Raw genomic sequence first — 16,571 nt, forward strand, 5'->3', positions numbered from 1 at the left:
CAAGAGGAAGCAACGATTCTTTATTAGTCTCTGTTGTGACTGACAGGTGCATTAAACATCACTGATCAGACATGTTGGAGGGGTGACTGCCTCTTCTGTGTGTTTGTGTCAGAGTTTGCTGAAAGTGATCCTTGGGGGGGTCTCGGGCTGGAGGATGAGAGTGACTGTGGTTTTGAGGTCCTCTGAGGACGGCACGCTGAGATGGAAGCTGAGCAGGATCTAAACAGAGAGGGAGGAAGAAGAGGAGGTGAGGGAGGAGTCAAGACAGACAGGAAGAGAAAGAAGCAGAGCAGATGTTTATAAGGATCACAAGCTGAACTTAGCAGTTGAGTTAAGGCCAACTTGAAGAATTTCTAGTTTTCTACTTTTTTTACTTTTATTACTCAGAGATCTGAAGTGAACTGTACTTTTAAAACTGTCAGTAACACACTGTCTCTCATCACTCACATGCATGAGCAGAAGCTGCATCTCATTCTCAGCGATCCTCCTCCCCACACATTGCCTCGCCCCGAAGCCAAACGCCAGGGAGCGAAACCCCCCGCCCTCTCCTCTTTGGCCTTCCTCTCTGCTGCTGCTCCACCGGCTGGGGTCAAAGCGCAGGGGATCTTCAAACACCTGTGCACTCCGGCCCATCGGGTAAAGACAAGCCTGGACCATTGTCTGAGAGAGATTTGACCAGCAAGTAAATGGAAGATGAAAGTGTCTGCGTGAGAAGAAGAGTCTGAACACTCACCCCAGCAGGAATGTGGTAATTCTGGAGAACAATATCTCTGACTGGATACCGCTGCACAGTGATTCCCACCGGGTATAACCTGACACAACCCAACACAAACAGATTCATGTTTACCAGATGTTGCCTTTGACTTCTCCTTCAATTCCCAGTGCACTCAGGATTATGGGTAATCAATTGTCATTTCATGTACTTGAGGGGAACACCTGTTGATGGAGACACTTTGGATGGAAACAGACTCTCAAACAGCTGCTCCAAAACATAGAGAATCATTTTTCTTGCTCTGTTGGTCTGAAGCAACAATCATCACCTCGGGCTCTGCCTGTCCTGCAGTCACCTGCCTGGTCCCTGCTTTACACGTTTGTGCACTGACACTTTAATAAGAATATATACTGATTCAGTTCACTACTGAATCATTAAACCTGCCGTATGATACATTTAAGCCACACTTTTACATGTGCACATCCTAAGGCAGTCAGTGTGAGGTCAGTTGATACTTATTTTGACTGAGGCACACTCTGAGGTCTCAGGTCAATAAACCAGTGACATTTTAATACTGAAATCCTTGAGAGACTAGGTAGCATTTTTGGGTCATGCTGAGCTCACTAGTGGCAACAAACATCAAATAAAGTTTAAAATAAAGTCTTGAAATGTACCTGAGAACCTCTTTGATTGTTCCTTTCAGTAGTGGCGCCCCCTGCAGCACTTTCTGAGGGTCACCGCCAGCCTGTGCCCACGACATCCTCACCTGCTGCCTCACCCTCTCCTGCACCTCCGGGTTGCGTCCCAGTTCGAACAGAGCAAACTGCAGGGGCACCGCTGTCTGTACAGAAGATGGGATGAGAGGTGACACAGAGAGAGAGAAAGCGAGAACACACAAAGGCACACGTACACACCGTGTCGACCCCTCCAGCCATCAGCTCAGTGATGTTAGCTTTGATGAGATCCAAAGATAGCTGCCCTTTCTCCATGAGTTGCCCAAGAATGCCAGTGTACAGGCCTCCAGCTGCCCCAGCAGGGGGCCCTTGTGCCTGGGAGGATGACAGGCGCTGGTACCCTCTCTGGATTCTCGCCTCCGCTGGAAGAGGTGCAGCACACAGAGTGATGCAGTCATGTGAGATATGAACTAAATCTGACACTCATATGACTTTTTCCTACCATGAGTGAAGATGTGGTCCCATGCAGTGGCGTGCTGTGTCCACAGGGGGGCGCCGATGCGGAGCAGCAGGCCAGGGGGCAGGTAAAGTAGAGGAGGGGTGGTTGCTAGCATTCGCTCCACAGCCCAGATGAACTTTTGAGACTCCAAGGAGGGAGAAGAGGAAAAGAGGCCTATGCGCTCACCGTAGATGACATGGCAACTGGCTACAGGGGGGAGGAAGGGGGAGGGTGTGAGTGAGGAAGAGAGATAAGAGATGGGCAAGCAGAACAAACAAAGCCTTCATGGAATAATGAATCTTAGCTTGACAGTTTTCTAAGCACATAAAAATTCCTGTGCTGTATTTTTCATATTGTTAATTTAAGCTTTGAAGGATTATTTGGGCCTGTGTGTTCATTCTATGAGTCATACATTTATTTATCTCCTCCAAACATCCTCTGAATAAATAAAATTCAAAATGTCAAGGTATTCTTTTATGTCAGCCATAAAATAGAAGATTTTTTTCTTCTGCAACAGCAAAGACATGTTTTCAAATCCGTCTCCACACAGGGAGTCAAAGATGTGCACACGATGTCTCAGAGGAGCTGGCTCCCCTCCACCAGACACCACTCAGCCCGGCATGTAGCATTAACTACACATCAGCGACTGGAATAGAGTTTCTTGCCAGGCTGCTCCGTCTTAGCACCTGGTTTTGTGTGATGAGGTCTATTAATGCAGAGCAACATGACTCAAAGTCATCAGCTTCTGCCCCTTCACGGCCGCATACACACAGATGCAAATGAGTGCCGGGCACACTGAGTCACACGAGCCCTCACACTTGTGAATGTGGCATGTTGCATATAGCCACATGAAAGAATGCTGCAGCTTTGATCGTCTTTGGTGGGGTTTCTATTTTTAAAAGGCGCATGTTCTCCTTGACCTCCTACATCTACGAAATGTTAACGACAGACATGCCTCAGGTTAAAACAAGGTTTGGTTCTCATGCAAAGTGTGAATATTTTAAAATGAAAGCCCACAGAGAAAGAGCAGTGGGTGTTTGCTCTTTAAAGAGGCGATGTTCCATGCAGACTGTATAAATCTTCTGACGTCAGCAGATGTTGAAGCCTACGTCAGCATTTGTCATTTGCAAAGCACTGATAGTTAAACTGAATGAAAGCCTGACAAGAGAGTGATCCTCCCCCTCCCTCCCCTCCCCTCCCCTCCCCCGGGGCTTCAAGGTCGGTCACTGCTGGATGGAACTGAGACATGACAGTCATGGAATATTGGAGCTTTCCATCAAATATCCCATATATCTCCCATAAAGAGAACAGTCAGTGTAAGTAAACAGGAGTTTGTGTTTCAGCTGCACATTCACACTTAAAAATATACAGATCAATGGGGATGGTGACATCCGACCTTCCAGTGCAAAGCGGAAGAGATCAGGACAGGGGTCGATGGTCAGACTGCGTTTCTTCTCCTCTCCTCTCCCCTCCCTCTCCACTCTCGCCCTCAGCATTCGACAGAAATCCCCCGCCACATCATCAAGGAGGGGGAGAAAGCGCTTCACGGCAGCACTCATCATCACCTCCTTATTGAGCTGCAGACGGTCAGCTCTCCACTCCTCACCATTCCTATGGAGACAGGAGTCGAGGGGAAGCATTCAACCCACTTCACTTCTGCTCAGTCCCTGTAAAAAGGCTCAATCTCAGCTTTGCTGTAACTGTAATCTGAGTACACTGGATGGATTACATGCAGGCAAACAACAATTTAGGACAATTATTTATATTTATTTATTAGTCAGTTATATTTATGTATTTATGTATACCTGTTTCAAGGCTAAAATAATTGGTAATACACAATAAAACACAGATGTGCTACTGACTTGAGGAAGACTCCTTTGCTGTGCTTGCGTATCTCTCGGTGTGTAGCCCAAGGCTGCAGAAGCATCCGTCGGGGGTGCAGGCCCTCTGATTTAAAGAGCTCACTGATGTCGGATGGCAGCAAGATGTTTACACTGCTCACAGTGCCCACCTTCTCCCTTCACACACAAAGACTTGAGGATAAACACACATGTAGATGACGGCTGAATGAACACTGGAGAGAACATTTTGTCCTGTACCTGTAGATGGGGCCGAGCGTGTTGAAGGTCCTCTCCATGTGCTTGTGGAGGTTCCGGAAACGATCTTCTCTCCAGAACTTAACCAGGTTGACCCAGCCGTTCCTCCCTGTGTGAGGGATCTCCTCAAAGCGCCGCACCCGTCCATCCACACCCTTTTTCCTAACCTCTCTAACTGCACCTTTACCTCCTTCAATCTTTCCATCCACCACGGCCCCTGCTGCAGACACACAAAGGCTTTTTTGTGGTTGAATCCCAAGAGAACCACAAATTCCTGGTGCTCTGACAAACACAGTCACTCGTATGGACATGCTCCTCATGGTCCGAATGAGATGTGTCCATCCAGCCACTGCAGGACTGGATATTTCCCTCCTCCAGCCACCTTCACATCCTTGAATGTGTTTTATCACACAGATGACCTGATAGGTGGCGATGAGTTATGAATCCGAGTGCTGCAAGTTCAAGAGAAACACAACATTGCTGGAGCCACACACACACACACACACACACACACACACACCAATTAAAGGGAAAAACAGTGTTAAGCTGCCAAAAAAGTTTTTATAACAAGAACAAAAACAAAATTACACCAGGTTATTTGGTGGTTTCTGCTTCAGGTTAGAAAAACAAAACAAAAACAAACTTGGACTAGCATGAGACAATTCACACACAAAAAGTACGTCAACACAAAACAACCAAAAAAGAAAATAACCTAAAATATCTGACTACACATGATAGATACATGTTTGGCTCAGATGTGATACAAATTTCCCATAAATATACAGAATGAGCACATTTCCTGTCATTTCATTACTAGTGTGTGTGTGTGTGTGTGTGTGTGTGTGTGTGTGTGTGTGTGTGTGTGTGTGTGTGTGTGTGTGTGTGAAAACGTGTGGCCCTGAGATTCCTTACTTGTGTATAGATCACCCAGTGGGATCTATATGAGTTAAAGTCTAACTACAGCAGCTTCTATGATAAAAGAAGATGATGCCCCTGCTTTAGTTATACGTATCACATTAAAATACAGCAGATGATAAACATTTGCATACTAAAGCAGATCAAATTTTTTCTTGTATACAAAAAAAACCTCTCAATAAGACCAGTATAACATATTTTATAATGGTGTTTCTCTAATATGTTTTTCAAGTAGTATTTTACATTACAAGATAAACTTGTCAATTAATTCATCATCCAGAAGGAAAAGTGTGAATGTTGTGGTTTCATTGTGACAGTACACAGTAAGCAGCATGTATTAATATGTCTATAAATACTAACAGGACTTAGTATCAATCATCATCTCTGTGTTTGGGTACTGATCACATGATTTTACAAGCGGCCCCGTTTGTTGGTGTAGGAGTGTAGGAGGTCCTGCTGTGCTTCCTCCCTGTGAGCGCTGCTGTGTTGAAGCTGAGGCCTTGAAAAGCGCTCAGCAGGTTGAAGCCATCATCCTTGGTTTTGGTTTTAGGATGAATAATCTTGGAAAGCTCATGGGGGAGCGACACTTTGCCTCCAACAGTCCTCAGGTGGTTTGTGTCCTTGGGGTTCTTAATCATTACGGCAAATAAAGGAGGAGGAGGAGGAGGAGGAGGGGGAGGAGGAGGAGGAGGAGGAGGGTTGAAGGGCCAAGCATGAAGACAAAATTAGAATTTGATTGGACTGGGTCTGGTGTTATGTTTCTCTGGGTTTTATAAAGTAGAGAAGAGTTTAGAAGTTTGATTTTCTAACTAACTGGATTAGAATTGTACACAAAATAAAGAACACAAAATGGTGTCGTGCTTGAAATGTAAAAACAATTAGAGCACTTGAATAGGACGTAATGATTGTATGTATTTCATTCTTATTTAGGATGTTTTTCATAACATGTGCAACATTTCTATCCAGTTTTAAAACTATTTTCATTTTTTTGTCTCTCCACATTCTGTGGAGAAATCAGAACATTAAATGTAGATATTGATGCCATTTTGTTTTCCTTAACTTTGTCTTTGAGAAATTCAGTCATAAGATAATGCTTAATGGAGGTACAACAAATAAACATAACAACAACAATAATAATAATCTTTAAAATATTAAACAGACCTACAATGACACAGTAGACTAAGGTAAAAACTAGAAAGTGAAATAACTTTGTTTCACAGAGAGTGTGGACCTGCAGAATCTCAGTGTGTTTTTGTCAAATGAGTTATTTGAGTTGTCTCACAGACCTCAGACAGACGATATTTTCTCCTGAAGTGAGATCTCATAGCTGCTCTCTGGGCGTTCTTCTGAGCGTTCATTGCTTCCCGCAGCTTCCTGCAAACAGAAATGACACCTGCTCACTGACAGAACTCAGGTAAGGCAGCATCTCTCCAGCACAGCTGATGTGAATTAATTCAGTTCAGTTTAGCAGCTTCCTCTGATGAAAGCATACACAGACACTAACAGACAATAACATCATGTACTGTGACAGCTTCAACAAAAACATCACTGAATAAACACACTAATATGGTTGAAAGCAGGTGTATTACTGCTTCCGTTTCACTGTATTCATTCAGATCTCTACTCAACGGAGGACAATAATCACATTTTCCCCATTTACAAACTGCTGTTAACAGGTACTGTCACAAATGTATTATATATTTTTATTATTATATTTATATGGCATGAAAGTCAGACTTCCTCCACTAGATTTATTGCAGTAGCAGATGATGCTACTTCTGTTTGTAGTATCTAAATGCTTATTGCACCATGTCATAAATGATTCTGTGTCCACTCGCCTCTCCTTCTCCAGGTCTGCCTGGTACGAGCGGATGACTGATGGGTCTTTAGGATGGGCAGTCCAGAGGGGAGGGTTCTTCCCCAGCCTGCCAGAACATCCTCCTCCTCCTCCTCCTCTTCTTCCTCTGCCTCTCTCGTTCCTTCGTTTGGCACACAACTTCCTCTCCTTCACCCGCGACACACAGCTGGCCAGCTTCCGGATGGGCGTCCTCAACGACTTTTTCACCCTTACCACAGACTCCATGATGAGAGGGAACAACCAAACCTCTACTTCCTCAACAGATAACAGGTGCTCATATAATGGTTTCCTCCTTCGGTCATGTTGTGTTGTCCTCACAGCACAGGAGGCTCATGTCTCGCTGTAATAATTCAGGAAGAGACAACCTACCAAGGACAAGGACAGCTGTCAGACAAGGCTCAGACACATGGGCTTAGTAAACCGTCTCTCTCACACACTCACCCACCCACACACACACACACACCTGCTTACAAAGGTTACATACACAGATGAAGTGTTTATCATCTGGTGGAGATGTTAAAAAGAGAAAGATGGAATCCCCACAAGGACAAAAAGTGACAAATGTCACACTAAACATTCTGAACATCACTTGTTACCATTCACATGCAAACTGTCCTGTCCACAGTTTTCTTACCACATGCAGGTGGCCCACAGCATCAAATCCTGATAAAGCAGGCAGCCAGATGGCCTTCACCAGCACTCAGTCAATCCCTGCAAGCTTTCAAAAAAAAAAAATAATCAAGAAGGAAAAAACCTGCAAGACTCTCCTTATGCTGCTGTTCTTTAGCTTTTTGGCACTTACAGAAACATATAACTATTTGCTATCCAGGTTTCAGCCCGTGCTTCCCTCTTTCCCTCCTCCAGACTCACTTCACACTTCACTTCACCACCCCCAGCTCTCCTGTACAGATTACCACTCAGCACTTAATGAGGGGAATCTCATTAGCCATGGCAGGGAATGCACCCGATGACTCACGTGTTTGTGAGGAAGATTTAGAGGCAATGGCTGATGTCATGTTGAGTGACGCATGCATGCATTCACAGGCCTGACATCAGCTTATTTGTGTTACACTTTCATGTGTTTGGGATGGATGGAAAGATGAGCCAAAGATGTGGAAGAGGAAATGAAACAAAGGGACAGCTGGGTGGGGTGGGTCTGACAGATAAGACAAAGGTATTGACATCTGGACTAAAATCTGTTCACAGAGAATGACCCCCCTCTGCCTCCACAAAAAAATACATATCAGTGCAAACCATGCAGTGAAACAAATGCAAGAAATGCTCTCAACAATGTGTTCAAGATTCTCTGAAACCTCTCCTTGTTAAAAAAAAAATTCATGTAATATTTGGTGAAACATGTAAGGGTTAAAAAGACATGTTGCTCACTCACAGCATCTATATAGGAGGTTGAATTCTATCAGTGATTAGCTGTAATCTTTAAATATGTCCAACAGTCCGAATGTAGCTTCATGTACAATAAACAACAACAACCTTGTTGTAGTAGTTTGCTATTAGCCGGTCAGGCTGCAGTTTATCCATGTCTGTCTTGACACCTATAATAAAAGTGTTTGTGATGTCACAGTGTAGTTGACCTTCTGGACATAAAAGGCCTTCACTTCATGAGTTTATCCTGTTTGACATTTTTGTAAAATATAGTCCTAATTTTCGGAGTCACAGTCAGAGTGACCTTTGAATACAAAGTTCTGCTTCATTACCAAGTTCATCAAATCAGTTTAGATGCAGTTACAAGAACAGATTGCCCAAAAACAAGCATCAACATGGAGGCCTAAAAACGAGGCTGTTCTTTCTACTCGCTGATCTTACAGGATTTCTTTCACTTTTTAAACACATTCTACCATTAAAATTAACAACTTCAAATGTATATCTTACATCCATCCATCATCTGAACCCACTTTGTCCTGCAGTGCAGGGTCATGGGGGGCTGCTGGAGCCTGTCCCAGCTATCTACGGGTGAGAGGCGGGGTACACCCTGGACAGGTCACAGTCCATCACAGGGCTATATATAGCAGGGCTCTAGAGTGCGACCATTTTGGGCGCACATGCGACCTAATTTCTCAAAGGTGCAACCAAAAAATATCAGAGGTCGCACTGGTACGACCAGCTGTAAGAGGGAGATACGTTCTCCGCGACTCTCAAAAGTCTCCAGCAACAGACACACATCGAGCCCATATCGTGGTCTCAACCAATCAGAGACGGTGAAGGGCGGGACCTCCGTGTGTGTGTCTTTGAATCTGCTGCGGTCAGCTGAGACCGAACATTCAGAGAAGAACGCGGACATATGCTGCGCAGAGCTGATGCTGTGTAATAAAGCTTGTTCCATACTCCACGAGAACAGAGAGATATGAACAAAGTTCGTTTCGGCCCGGACTTTTTAAAACGTGTGTGCAGAACTCATACGGCCCTCTCACTGCAGCGCGCAGCGCGCACACACACAGACAGACAGGTATTAAAGACGTTTAGTTTAAGTGAACATACAGCGGAGGAGCAGGATTTGTTGCTACTATGCGGGTTTTGCTAATTTGCTGTTGACCTGAATGACGGATGATAACGAGCCGGTCATGTTCAGGGAGGGGGCGTGACGTGCGCGTAGCATTATAACAGAACAGCAGGTCTGAGGACAGTGTTATCTGACCTGTGAGGTTCATCCATGAAGGCTGAGTCACTGACTGACAGCAGTCAGCTGGTTTAAGGAGTTATAGTACATGGTTACATGATGAACGCCCATTTAAACAGTATTGTTATTATCCTGCTATAGTGGAGCATTGTCTGCCAGTATGATGTCTGCATACAGCTAAACTGTAACAGAATGAAAGTCTGTCAGCTGGAGCTCAGCTTTAGAAAGAGAGGAGACAGAGAGGAAGAGAGGAAGAGGTGAGGAAGATGAGAGAAGAGATACTGTAGCTGCATTAGAAATGTGTTGAAGAAAACAAAATATATATTTCAATCACAACTATTAAATAAATAAAGGTGTATATGATTTTAATCATTTTTAATTCCCATTGCCAGATAGATAAGTGAGGAGCAACAGCCAGAAAATACAGAGAGAACGCAAACAGGGAACTGAAGAGTGCTGTAACTTTGAATCTTCATTATGGATTTCTGACAGGCAGACCTGTTGGCTGGTTTGTCCATAATTTGAATGAGTACTATCGGTACATGTATTTATTTATTTGTATTTACCTGTGTTCATTAAACAAGGTCCAAAGTCAGTTTAGGATGATATGTTATTATTAAGCCCGTTCATATTTCCTAGACATCAATTTTTGGACCTCAGTATTTCTAAAACTTTGGCTACAGCCCTGCGAGGCCCATCAGGTAAACAGTAGATGTAGCTGCAGATGATGAGAGAAGATGAAAAGAACTTCTGCGTTAGGATAGGTGTCAAGTTAAGGCCTGATCCATAAAATATATGGACAGCAATTAAAAAACAAACTGCTGTGTGATGTGTGATGTGGTGCACCTAACTTTTGTGCCGGTGCACCCAAGAAAAAAAGGTTAGGCGCACCGGTGCAACCAGTGCAAAAAGTTAGTCTAGAGCCCTGTATAGTAATTATTATATTAATTACACATGATGTTCTTTTCTCTGATAATGTTCCTTTTTAGTACATTTCTGTGGATTATCCCTCACACTTAATTTTGTGCTCTAGGCCCTACTCTAATGCCCTAGTTGGCATTGATAGCACACACACACGCTCACTCACACACACACTTCAGCCCATTTAAAGGCTCTTGACTGCATTTCTCTCTTCACTTCACCCTCTGCTGCCCACACTGCTTCGATTTCTGACAGGTGAGGAAGCTTTAATGCTTTAATGAGATTATCAGGCAAAGACACGCCTCACCCATCCAGCTCATGATCAGCCACAGATCTGGGATCAGTGAACTGAGTGGAGGGCAGTTCAGGTAGAAAAATTGAATTTTTAAAACGTACTTTACCTTTTTTTTTTATTTAAATGTAACTGCAGCAAAACATTATCAAACTTCACAACTTATCTGTATCTATTGTTGTGTGTGAGGATAAATAGAAACTCCCCAGACTTCAATATAAAAGACGAGCAGAGATGTGTGCATGTGCAGGTGTGAGTGTGTGAGAGAGAGAGCTTCCATGCAAGAACACCAAAAAGAGCCACTTAAAGGATTCTCAGGCAGATCAGCATCCAACACGTGACACGTGACAGGCCGTCACTAACACACCCACACACACACACACACACACACACACACATACATGCAGACCAACTCTCAGAAATACTGCTGTCACGGTGCAGTGAGGATTTCAACAAAACCCTGTAAAGTCCATTATCAACACAGAATGTGTGCAACATGTGACCACACACATGGCTGCTGTGTCAATACTAAACAAAAACACACAAGGATAATGTGATATATGTGATTCCATGAATGTAAACAGTATTACTAGTCTGTTGTATAATAAAGTCTAATGACCTGAATACATAAAAACATGTTTGAAATGTTTGCTTTAAATAGAACCAGCACAGGTTCACTCAATTCAAGTTTCCAGAATGTGATCCTGCATTTTGTAATACTGCCTCCAACCTGAAACATGATAAATGTGCACTTGTGTACCACTTTTACTCTGAGTGGACCTACAACCAGACACACATCAATGACAGATACAAAGCAGGGGGCCAGTCAACGTAGAGTAGTGAGTTAATGTGCACTGTGCACACACCAGGCACCACTCCCAACCATACTGCACACAGCTGCACAGACACACACAGACAATGATCCACTTTCCTTCACACACAAAAAGTGTATATAGTCATTGTCATAAACAGCCTAAATTTACTTGCAGTAATGCAGACAAAGATCATGAACACACTTATTACAATGCTCACAAATGCACACACACTCACACTTTAAAAATAAGGTCTCATTCAGTCAGACACACACACAGACACACACTGGCATTAGGCCTCTCTATGCTGTGCCAAGGCTGAAGAGGGAAACTGGTGAGCGCACACTCTCACTCAGCCTTGTGACCCTGCTCTCTGCTGAGCCACACTCAATCAAGATGCCAGCGGAGGGCTGCGAGTCAATGGCATTCACATGAGGGATGTTTGTGTGTGCTGAACCACAATCAAAACATGAAGAACTGATGAACAGGTTGTATTAAGGGACTGACAAAGAAGCCATTTGATACAAATTTAATACAAAACAGTGTAAAGTAACTACACCGAAGGTCTTAAGTAACCTTTCTATTTACAGTATTTGTATTTACAGAACATATCCTCTAGACCTGTTTTCTTTTTGGAACAGATTTTATCTCTTTAAAAGACCATACTACTGAGTTTATATATAAAAATATGCTAGTGCACTAAAACTTTCTTTTTAAACCTTCTTACAACTGCCTGCTAACTGTAACATCTCATTGTGGGATTGTTTACCAAGGGTTAGTAACACTTTGTAGTAACACTCACCAACCCCCTTTAGGATATTAAAAGATATGAAATTACTTATTTCAAGTGAGAGACATTAAACCAGCCTGTCTTGACCACAGCTAATACCAGAGGTATTAAAGCATCTTAGACTGCTCTCTGTGGTGTTTTAACATGAAAGTCTTGCATGTCTCCATTTCCTGGGGACATGTGAGACTTTCATTAACTCGTTAAAAGGGGGTGTAATATGTTCCTTCGACTCTTTGAACCCTATTTTTCAAGTCAGTTGTTGTCATTTCATTTGACACAACTCACATCCTCCTCATTCATGTCCTGATTCAAAGGCTCCTCCTGCCTCTTTAACGTTTCCTTTTTGCACTCAGTGCGTATCAAACAAATTATTTTGCTTCTAACTCTTTGAACTTCTTTCTCTTTCACTAAAACTCTCTGAATGAAATGTAACCCATCATTTGTAGTGAAAGGGTATTTGCAGACCCACATAGGTCATCTGCTCGTGTCAGCACTGTTCCTCCAAACCTGACTCCTTTCTGGATAATGGAGTGGCAGGAAGAAGGGATGGCACAGAGCAGAAGGAAGAGAGATGCGCTTTGATGGCTCGTACTCCAACATCTTCTCCAAGAGATCAAAAAACTGGTGGTGCTCTGTCCCGTGTGACAACAGGTACTTCTGAAAAACATGACAGAAACACTTAAATCCACTCATGCTTTTAAAAATCTGAGATTAGGTGACATATCAGTGAGCTCACCCTTAACGATTTGCATTTGGATTTAACATAGTGCCCAGCCTTGGAGCATTCGTTCCAGTCTAGGCGGCCACGATAGAAATACTTCTGCTTTCTGAAAGTGAGGTGATGTCAGATGAAAATGATTTGGAGTGTTAGACTTCAGTTGAGGGAGTGTGATACCTGCTTCTTTGAATCATTCTCTGAGGAATGGGTCCCTGTATTCTTTCCATCATAGCAAGATGCTCTTTGTTGTCATGAGTCTGTGCGCAAACAGAAGAACAGGTGAAGACTATGCCAACAACTTCAACTCATCCCACTGTCAACATGCTGTACATGAAACCTGGAACAGCGTGAAGCCTTCGTAGTATTCAAACAGGATGCAGCCAATGCTCCACACATCACACGGGTGACTCCAACCCAACTCTGTGAGAGAGGGAACAGCTCCGTTATCATCTACACCTCACTCACAGTGACTCTCCAGGCTACATCCACATCCCTCACCTAGTATGACCTCTGGGGCTCGGTAGTGACGCGTAGAGATGACGACAGAGTGGTGTTCATGGTCAAAGGTGGCGCTGCCAAAGTCAACGAGCCGCACGGTGGTGTCGTTTATTCGCCTTTCATTGCACTTCTACATGAGAGAAGATGACAACACTGGAAATCTTATCAGGAATCTATTAAGTCCACCAGGAGAAATGAACATGAATAGAGATTCTGACCAGCTCCTGTGTGAGTTCCTGAGTAAATATGTGCCCTTAATAGAACATGTGTAGGTGGCTCACAGTTCTGCTCAGAAACATTTGCATCCAAACAACAAACATGTCTGGATTTTATCCTTGAGCCAAGCTCATAAAGCTTACTCACCTTCCCAGGATTGTATATGAGGGAGTAGTCTGAATTGACAAAGAGGATGTTCTCTGGCTTCAAGTCAGTGTGAGTCAGCTTGTTGTCATGGAGAACTGCAGAGGAGACAGAGCAGGATGAGATCTATCAGGAGCTGACGCCCTCCGCTGGTAACAATGTTTGTGTTTGGGTAAAGAGTTAAAAGTCATAATACATTGTGAAAAGCTAAAGAAAAAACAAACATGAGTGGAAAATGTCACAGTACATATCGTTATTTACAACAAAACCTACTCTTTCTGGTTATTTAAACAGTCTGCAGAGTTCTGTTGTTGTGGAAAATTATTATTAATAATAATTGTTCATTGCTGAAAATGCTGTTTTGTTTTACACATGTATTGTTTTTAATTTAAAGGATAAATCACAAAAAAAGTATGAGACTGTAGAAATGTGTAATTAGACTCACACAAAATAAAAGCAGATTAAATACATTTCTATGGCTGCAGATTAAAATCTGAACATCTGAATAATTTCCAGGCAAAGTCACCCTCTAAACATCTTCCTTGGTGTTTCAGCAACGTCTGACAGAAGTACTGACAGAAGTATAAAGTTAAAAAATGAAGCGGTGCTGCTGCATAATTGTTGTGATGCATGTTGGACTCACAGCTGACAGCGTGGCAGATCTGGTGGGCCATGTGGCGTATTTGGTTAATGGGGTATGGCAGGAAGTTGTTTGATTTCAAAAAGTCAAAGGTGCTCAGAGACAGCAGCTCAAAGGAGATGCAGACATGGCCGTAGAAGTTAAACCAGTCTAACATCTGCACACAGTGACTGAAGGGGGAGAGAAGCACAGAGGTGAAAATGTGAATCACTACATCACCCCAGCACAGACACAAAAAGACTCACTGTTGACTGTGTGGGTCTTTCTCACTGATCTTCTCCAGCACGCTGATTTCCAGTTTGGCTGCTTCTCTGTATTTCTCCTGGTTCTTAATGATCTTCAGAGCAATTCCACTTCCTCTTCTAGTGTTAGAGTAGAGCACACATTAATAATAGTTACCCTTACATGGAACATTGGTCCAACTTTAATTCTAAGAAATAAGAAATGACCTGCTGTGGTCCAAACATTCAACCACTTTCCCAAAAGTCCCTTCGCCCAGAGTGTCGACTATCTCGTCTGTCAGCCAGAGTGAGATCAAGTTAAAGGTGGAAGGTTTAACAGAGAATATTGACTCCTGCAGCCATCCTGACACCTACATCTGTCTGCAAGGACGTCCCCACTTTCGTAGATCAGATGACCACTCTCAGTGTCTCTCTCATTGTCGCCTGCAGCTTCACCGCTGCTCCGCTGCAAACAGTCAACCACGTTTAAGACAGGTGGAGCCTCCATCGCCCTTCAGATAAAAGGGGGCAAAAGCCTCCACTGGACATACACAGCAATCAAACTCACACGCACATGCTGTTGTGAAGAACAGTTCACCTCCTTTAGTGACTGTGCAGGAAGGTTGCAGTCAGTCATTTTTGTTGTATTTCTGTTTTAGGTAATTGAAAACTGCACAGTCGGCACTAACTGAGTGAATTGACCACATTTAACTAAAGAAGTTTATGACGTCATGGTGTTCAACCTGCAAGTCCACAGTGCCACTCAGGGATTTGTCCTGACACCGGGCCGTTTCAGGTCAGCATATTTACAGCATTAAAGACACAAATGTCTATAAAAAGCAGCACTTTTCTACAGCTGCTGGACTAAATGTGTAAGGGGTTAAAAAATGTGTTCTATAAATGTGTTTTCTATAATTGTCTCAGTCACAAAATAAAAAATACAGCTGACTGAGGCCGACACTTTCAACATTTCCTCCAATCCACAGCCTGTATAAATGCATCCAGGTTGATCCAGCTGGTCTGAGCTTAATGGAGGTTAGTAGAAATGTCAAATGACTTCTGGCCTCTTTGAGAGAGCTAAGGCTCTATTTCCATCCACATTCTAAGACTGTTATTAATATCAGAAGCCCAGCATGTGAGGAAGTGTGGAGACACTACAAGCACTAAAACATATAAACACAAGCAGTCTGCATGGGACTGCTGTCAGGAGATTGAAGTTAAACAATTATAATTCATATAATATAATTCATTAAACTTCAATTTTGCAACAACGTGCTTGGTGATTAGTCAATCATGCAGATGCAGAAAAGAGACAAAGAAACTGAAATTGCTTGCACAGAACGTGTGGATACTCACAGACAAGCAGAGACAAATGCAGTCCAGAAAACCCTTATAAAGAGAATACAGCTCTGTCTTTCCCATTATACAGACGTGCAGGTCTACTCAGGACAAGCTTGAGTAGAAGAGAGGTGGATGGAGGGCTGATGCACTCAGGTGAAGGAGAGAGGCAGGTGAAGAGGCAGAGGAAACACGAGACAATGAGAGGTAAAGAGAAAAGGCACTGGAGATACAACAACAATATAATAAGAGCAACGGCACAGAAAAATAAAGTTTTGACAAAATATAAAATAGCCTGCAGTGCTGTCAGCTGAAAGAAGCACAGGAAAGACAACTACAACAACACAACCTCAGGAAAAATAAACGGAATAAAAAGTGTGACGCAGACGGCTGAAGTTCAAACAAACACAGAAAGTGACGGACAGAAATGACACGAACACACAGACAGACAGAGAGTCTGAGCTGAGGCAGATGCTAATAATAAACTTTGGTCACAACCCCCTGAGAAAGTCTTCAGAGGAGAATCAAGATGTGGTCGGGACAGAGAAGGAGGGGGGGGGATCCAGTTTCACTCAACTTACTGACTCTTGTC

The 16,571-nt window shown here is 43.2% G+C and overlaps 3 protein-coding genes across 3 annotated transcripts; all 3 read right to left on the bottom strand.

Annotated features, from left to right (window-relative positions):
• Window positions 1–34: 34 nt before the first annotated feature.
• On the bottom strand, window positions 35–4,301 carry cyp11c1 (cytochrome P450, family 11, subfamily C, polypeptide 1). The gene is given in 9 exon segments (XM_028424900.1): window positions 35–219; window positions 448–660; window positions 734–812; window positions 1,387–1,616; window positions 1,618–1,808; window positions 1,889–2,092; window positions 3,282–3,496; window positions 3,748–3,903; window positions 3,985–4,301. Coding segments are annotated over 9 exon segments (1,716 nt in total). The 3' UTR covers window positions 35–108.
• Window positions 4,302–5,297: 996 nt separating this feature from the next.
• On the bottom strand, window positions 5,298–7,480 carry LOC114448149 (complexin-3-like). Its single transcript, XM_028424903.1, has 4 exons — window positions 7,389–7,480; window positions 6,731–7,119; window positions 6,183–6,266; window positions 5,298–5,525 (listed from the first exon to the last, which is right to left on the bottom strand). Exons 2-4 carry the CDS (start codon window positions 6,977–6,979, stop codon window positions 5,298–5,300), a joined length of 561 nt encoding a protein of 186 aa, XP_028280704.1. The 5' UTR covers window positions 6,980–7,119; window positions 7,389–7,480.
• A 4,448-nt stretch (window positions 7,481–11,928) lies between these two features.
• Window positions 11,929–16,437, bottom strand: clk2b (CDC-like kinase 2b). Its single transcript, XM_028425364.1, has 11 exons — window positions 15,998–16,437; window positions 15,017–15,107; window positions 14,870–14,936; window positions 14,666–14,782; window positions 14,424–14,590; window positions 13,784–13,878; window positions 13,421–13,550; window positions 13,260–13,342; window positions 13,100–13,179; window positions 12,941–13,031; window positions 11,929–12,861 (listed from the first exon to the last, which is right to left on the bottom strand). Exons 1-11 carry the CDS (start codon window positions 16,061–16,063, stop codon window positions 12,679–12,681), a joined length of 1,170 nt encoding a protein of 389 aa, XP_028281165.1. The 5' UTR covers window positions 16,064–16,437; the 3' UTR covers window positions 11,929–12,678.
• Window positions 16,438–16,571: the final 134 nt, after the last annotated feature.

This window comes from Parambassis ranga, chromosome 16 (genome assembly GCF_900634625.1).
Source record: "Parambassis ranga chromosome 16, fParRan2.1, whole genome shotgun sequence".
In the NCBI taxonomy this organism is placed as follows: Eukaryota; Metazoa; Chordata; class Actinopteri; family Ambassidae; genus Parambassis; species Parambassis ranga.

What these genes read in the sequence shown, in the direction of transcription:
- LOC114448149 (XM_028424903.1), bottom strand. Translation starts at nt 6,979, where the DNA reads ATGGAGTCTGTGGTAAGGGTGAAAAAGTCGTTGAGGACGCCCATCCGG. An exon ending in ACCTGGAGAAGGAGAGGCGA is followed by an intron (nt 6,267 to 6,730) that starts GTGGACACAGAA and finishes GTTTGCAGGAAG; the next exon opens with CTGCGGGAAGCAATGAACGC. An exon ending in GAAAATATCGTCTGTCTGAG is followed by an intron (nt 5,526 to 6,182) that starts GTCTGTGAGACA and finishes GTAATGATTAAG; the next exon opens with AACCCCAAGGACACAAACCA.
- clk2b (XM_028425364.1), bottom strand. Translation starts at nt 16,063, where the DNA reads ATGGGAAAGACAGAGCTGTATTCTCTTTATAAGGGTTTTCTGGACTGC. An exon ending in GAATGTTTGGACCACAGCAG is followed by an intron (nt 14,783 to 14,869) that starts GTCATTTCTTAT and finishes CTCTAACACTAG; the next exon opens with AAGAGGAAGTGGAATTGCTC. An exon ending in AAGGCTTCACGCTGTTCCAG is followed by an intron (nt 13,180 to 13,259) that starts GTTTCATGTACA and finishes GTTTGCGCACAG; the next exon opens with ACTCATGACAACAAAGAGCA.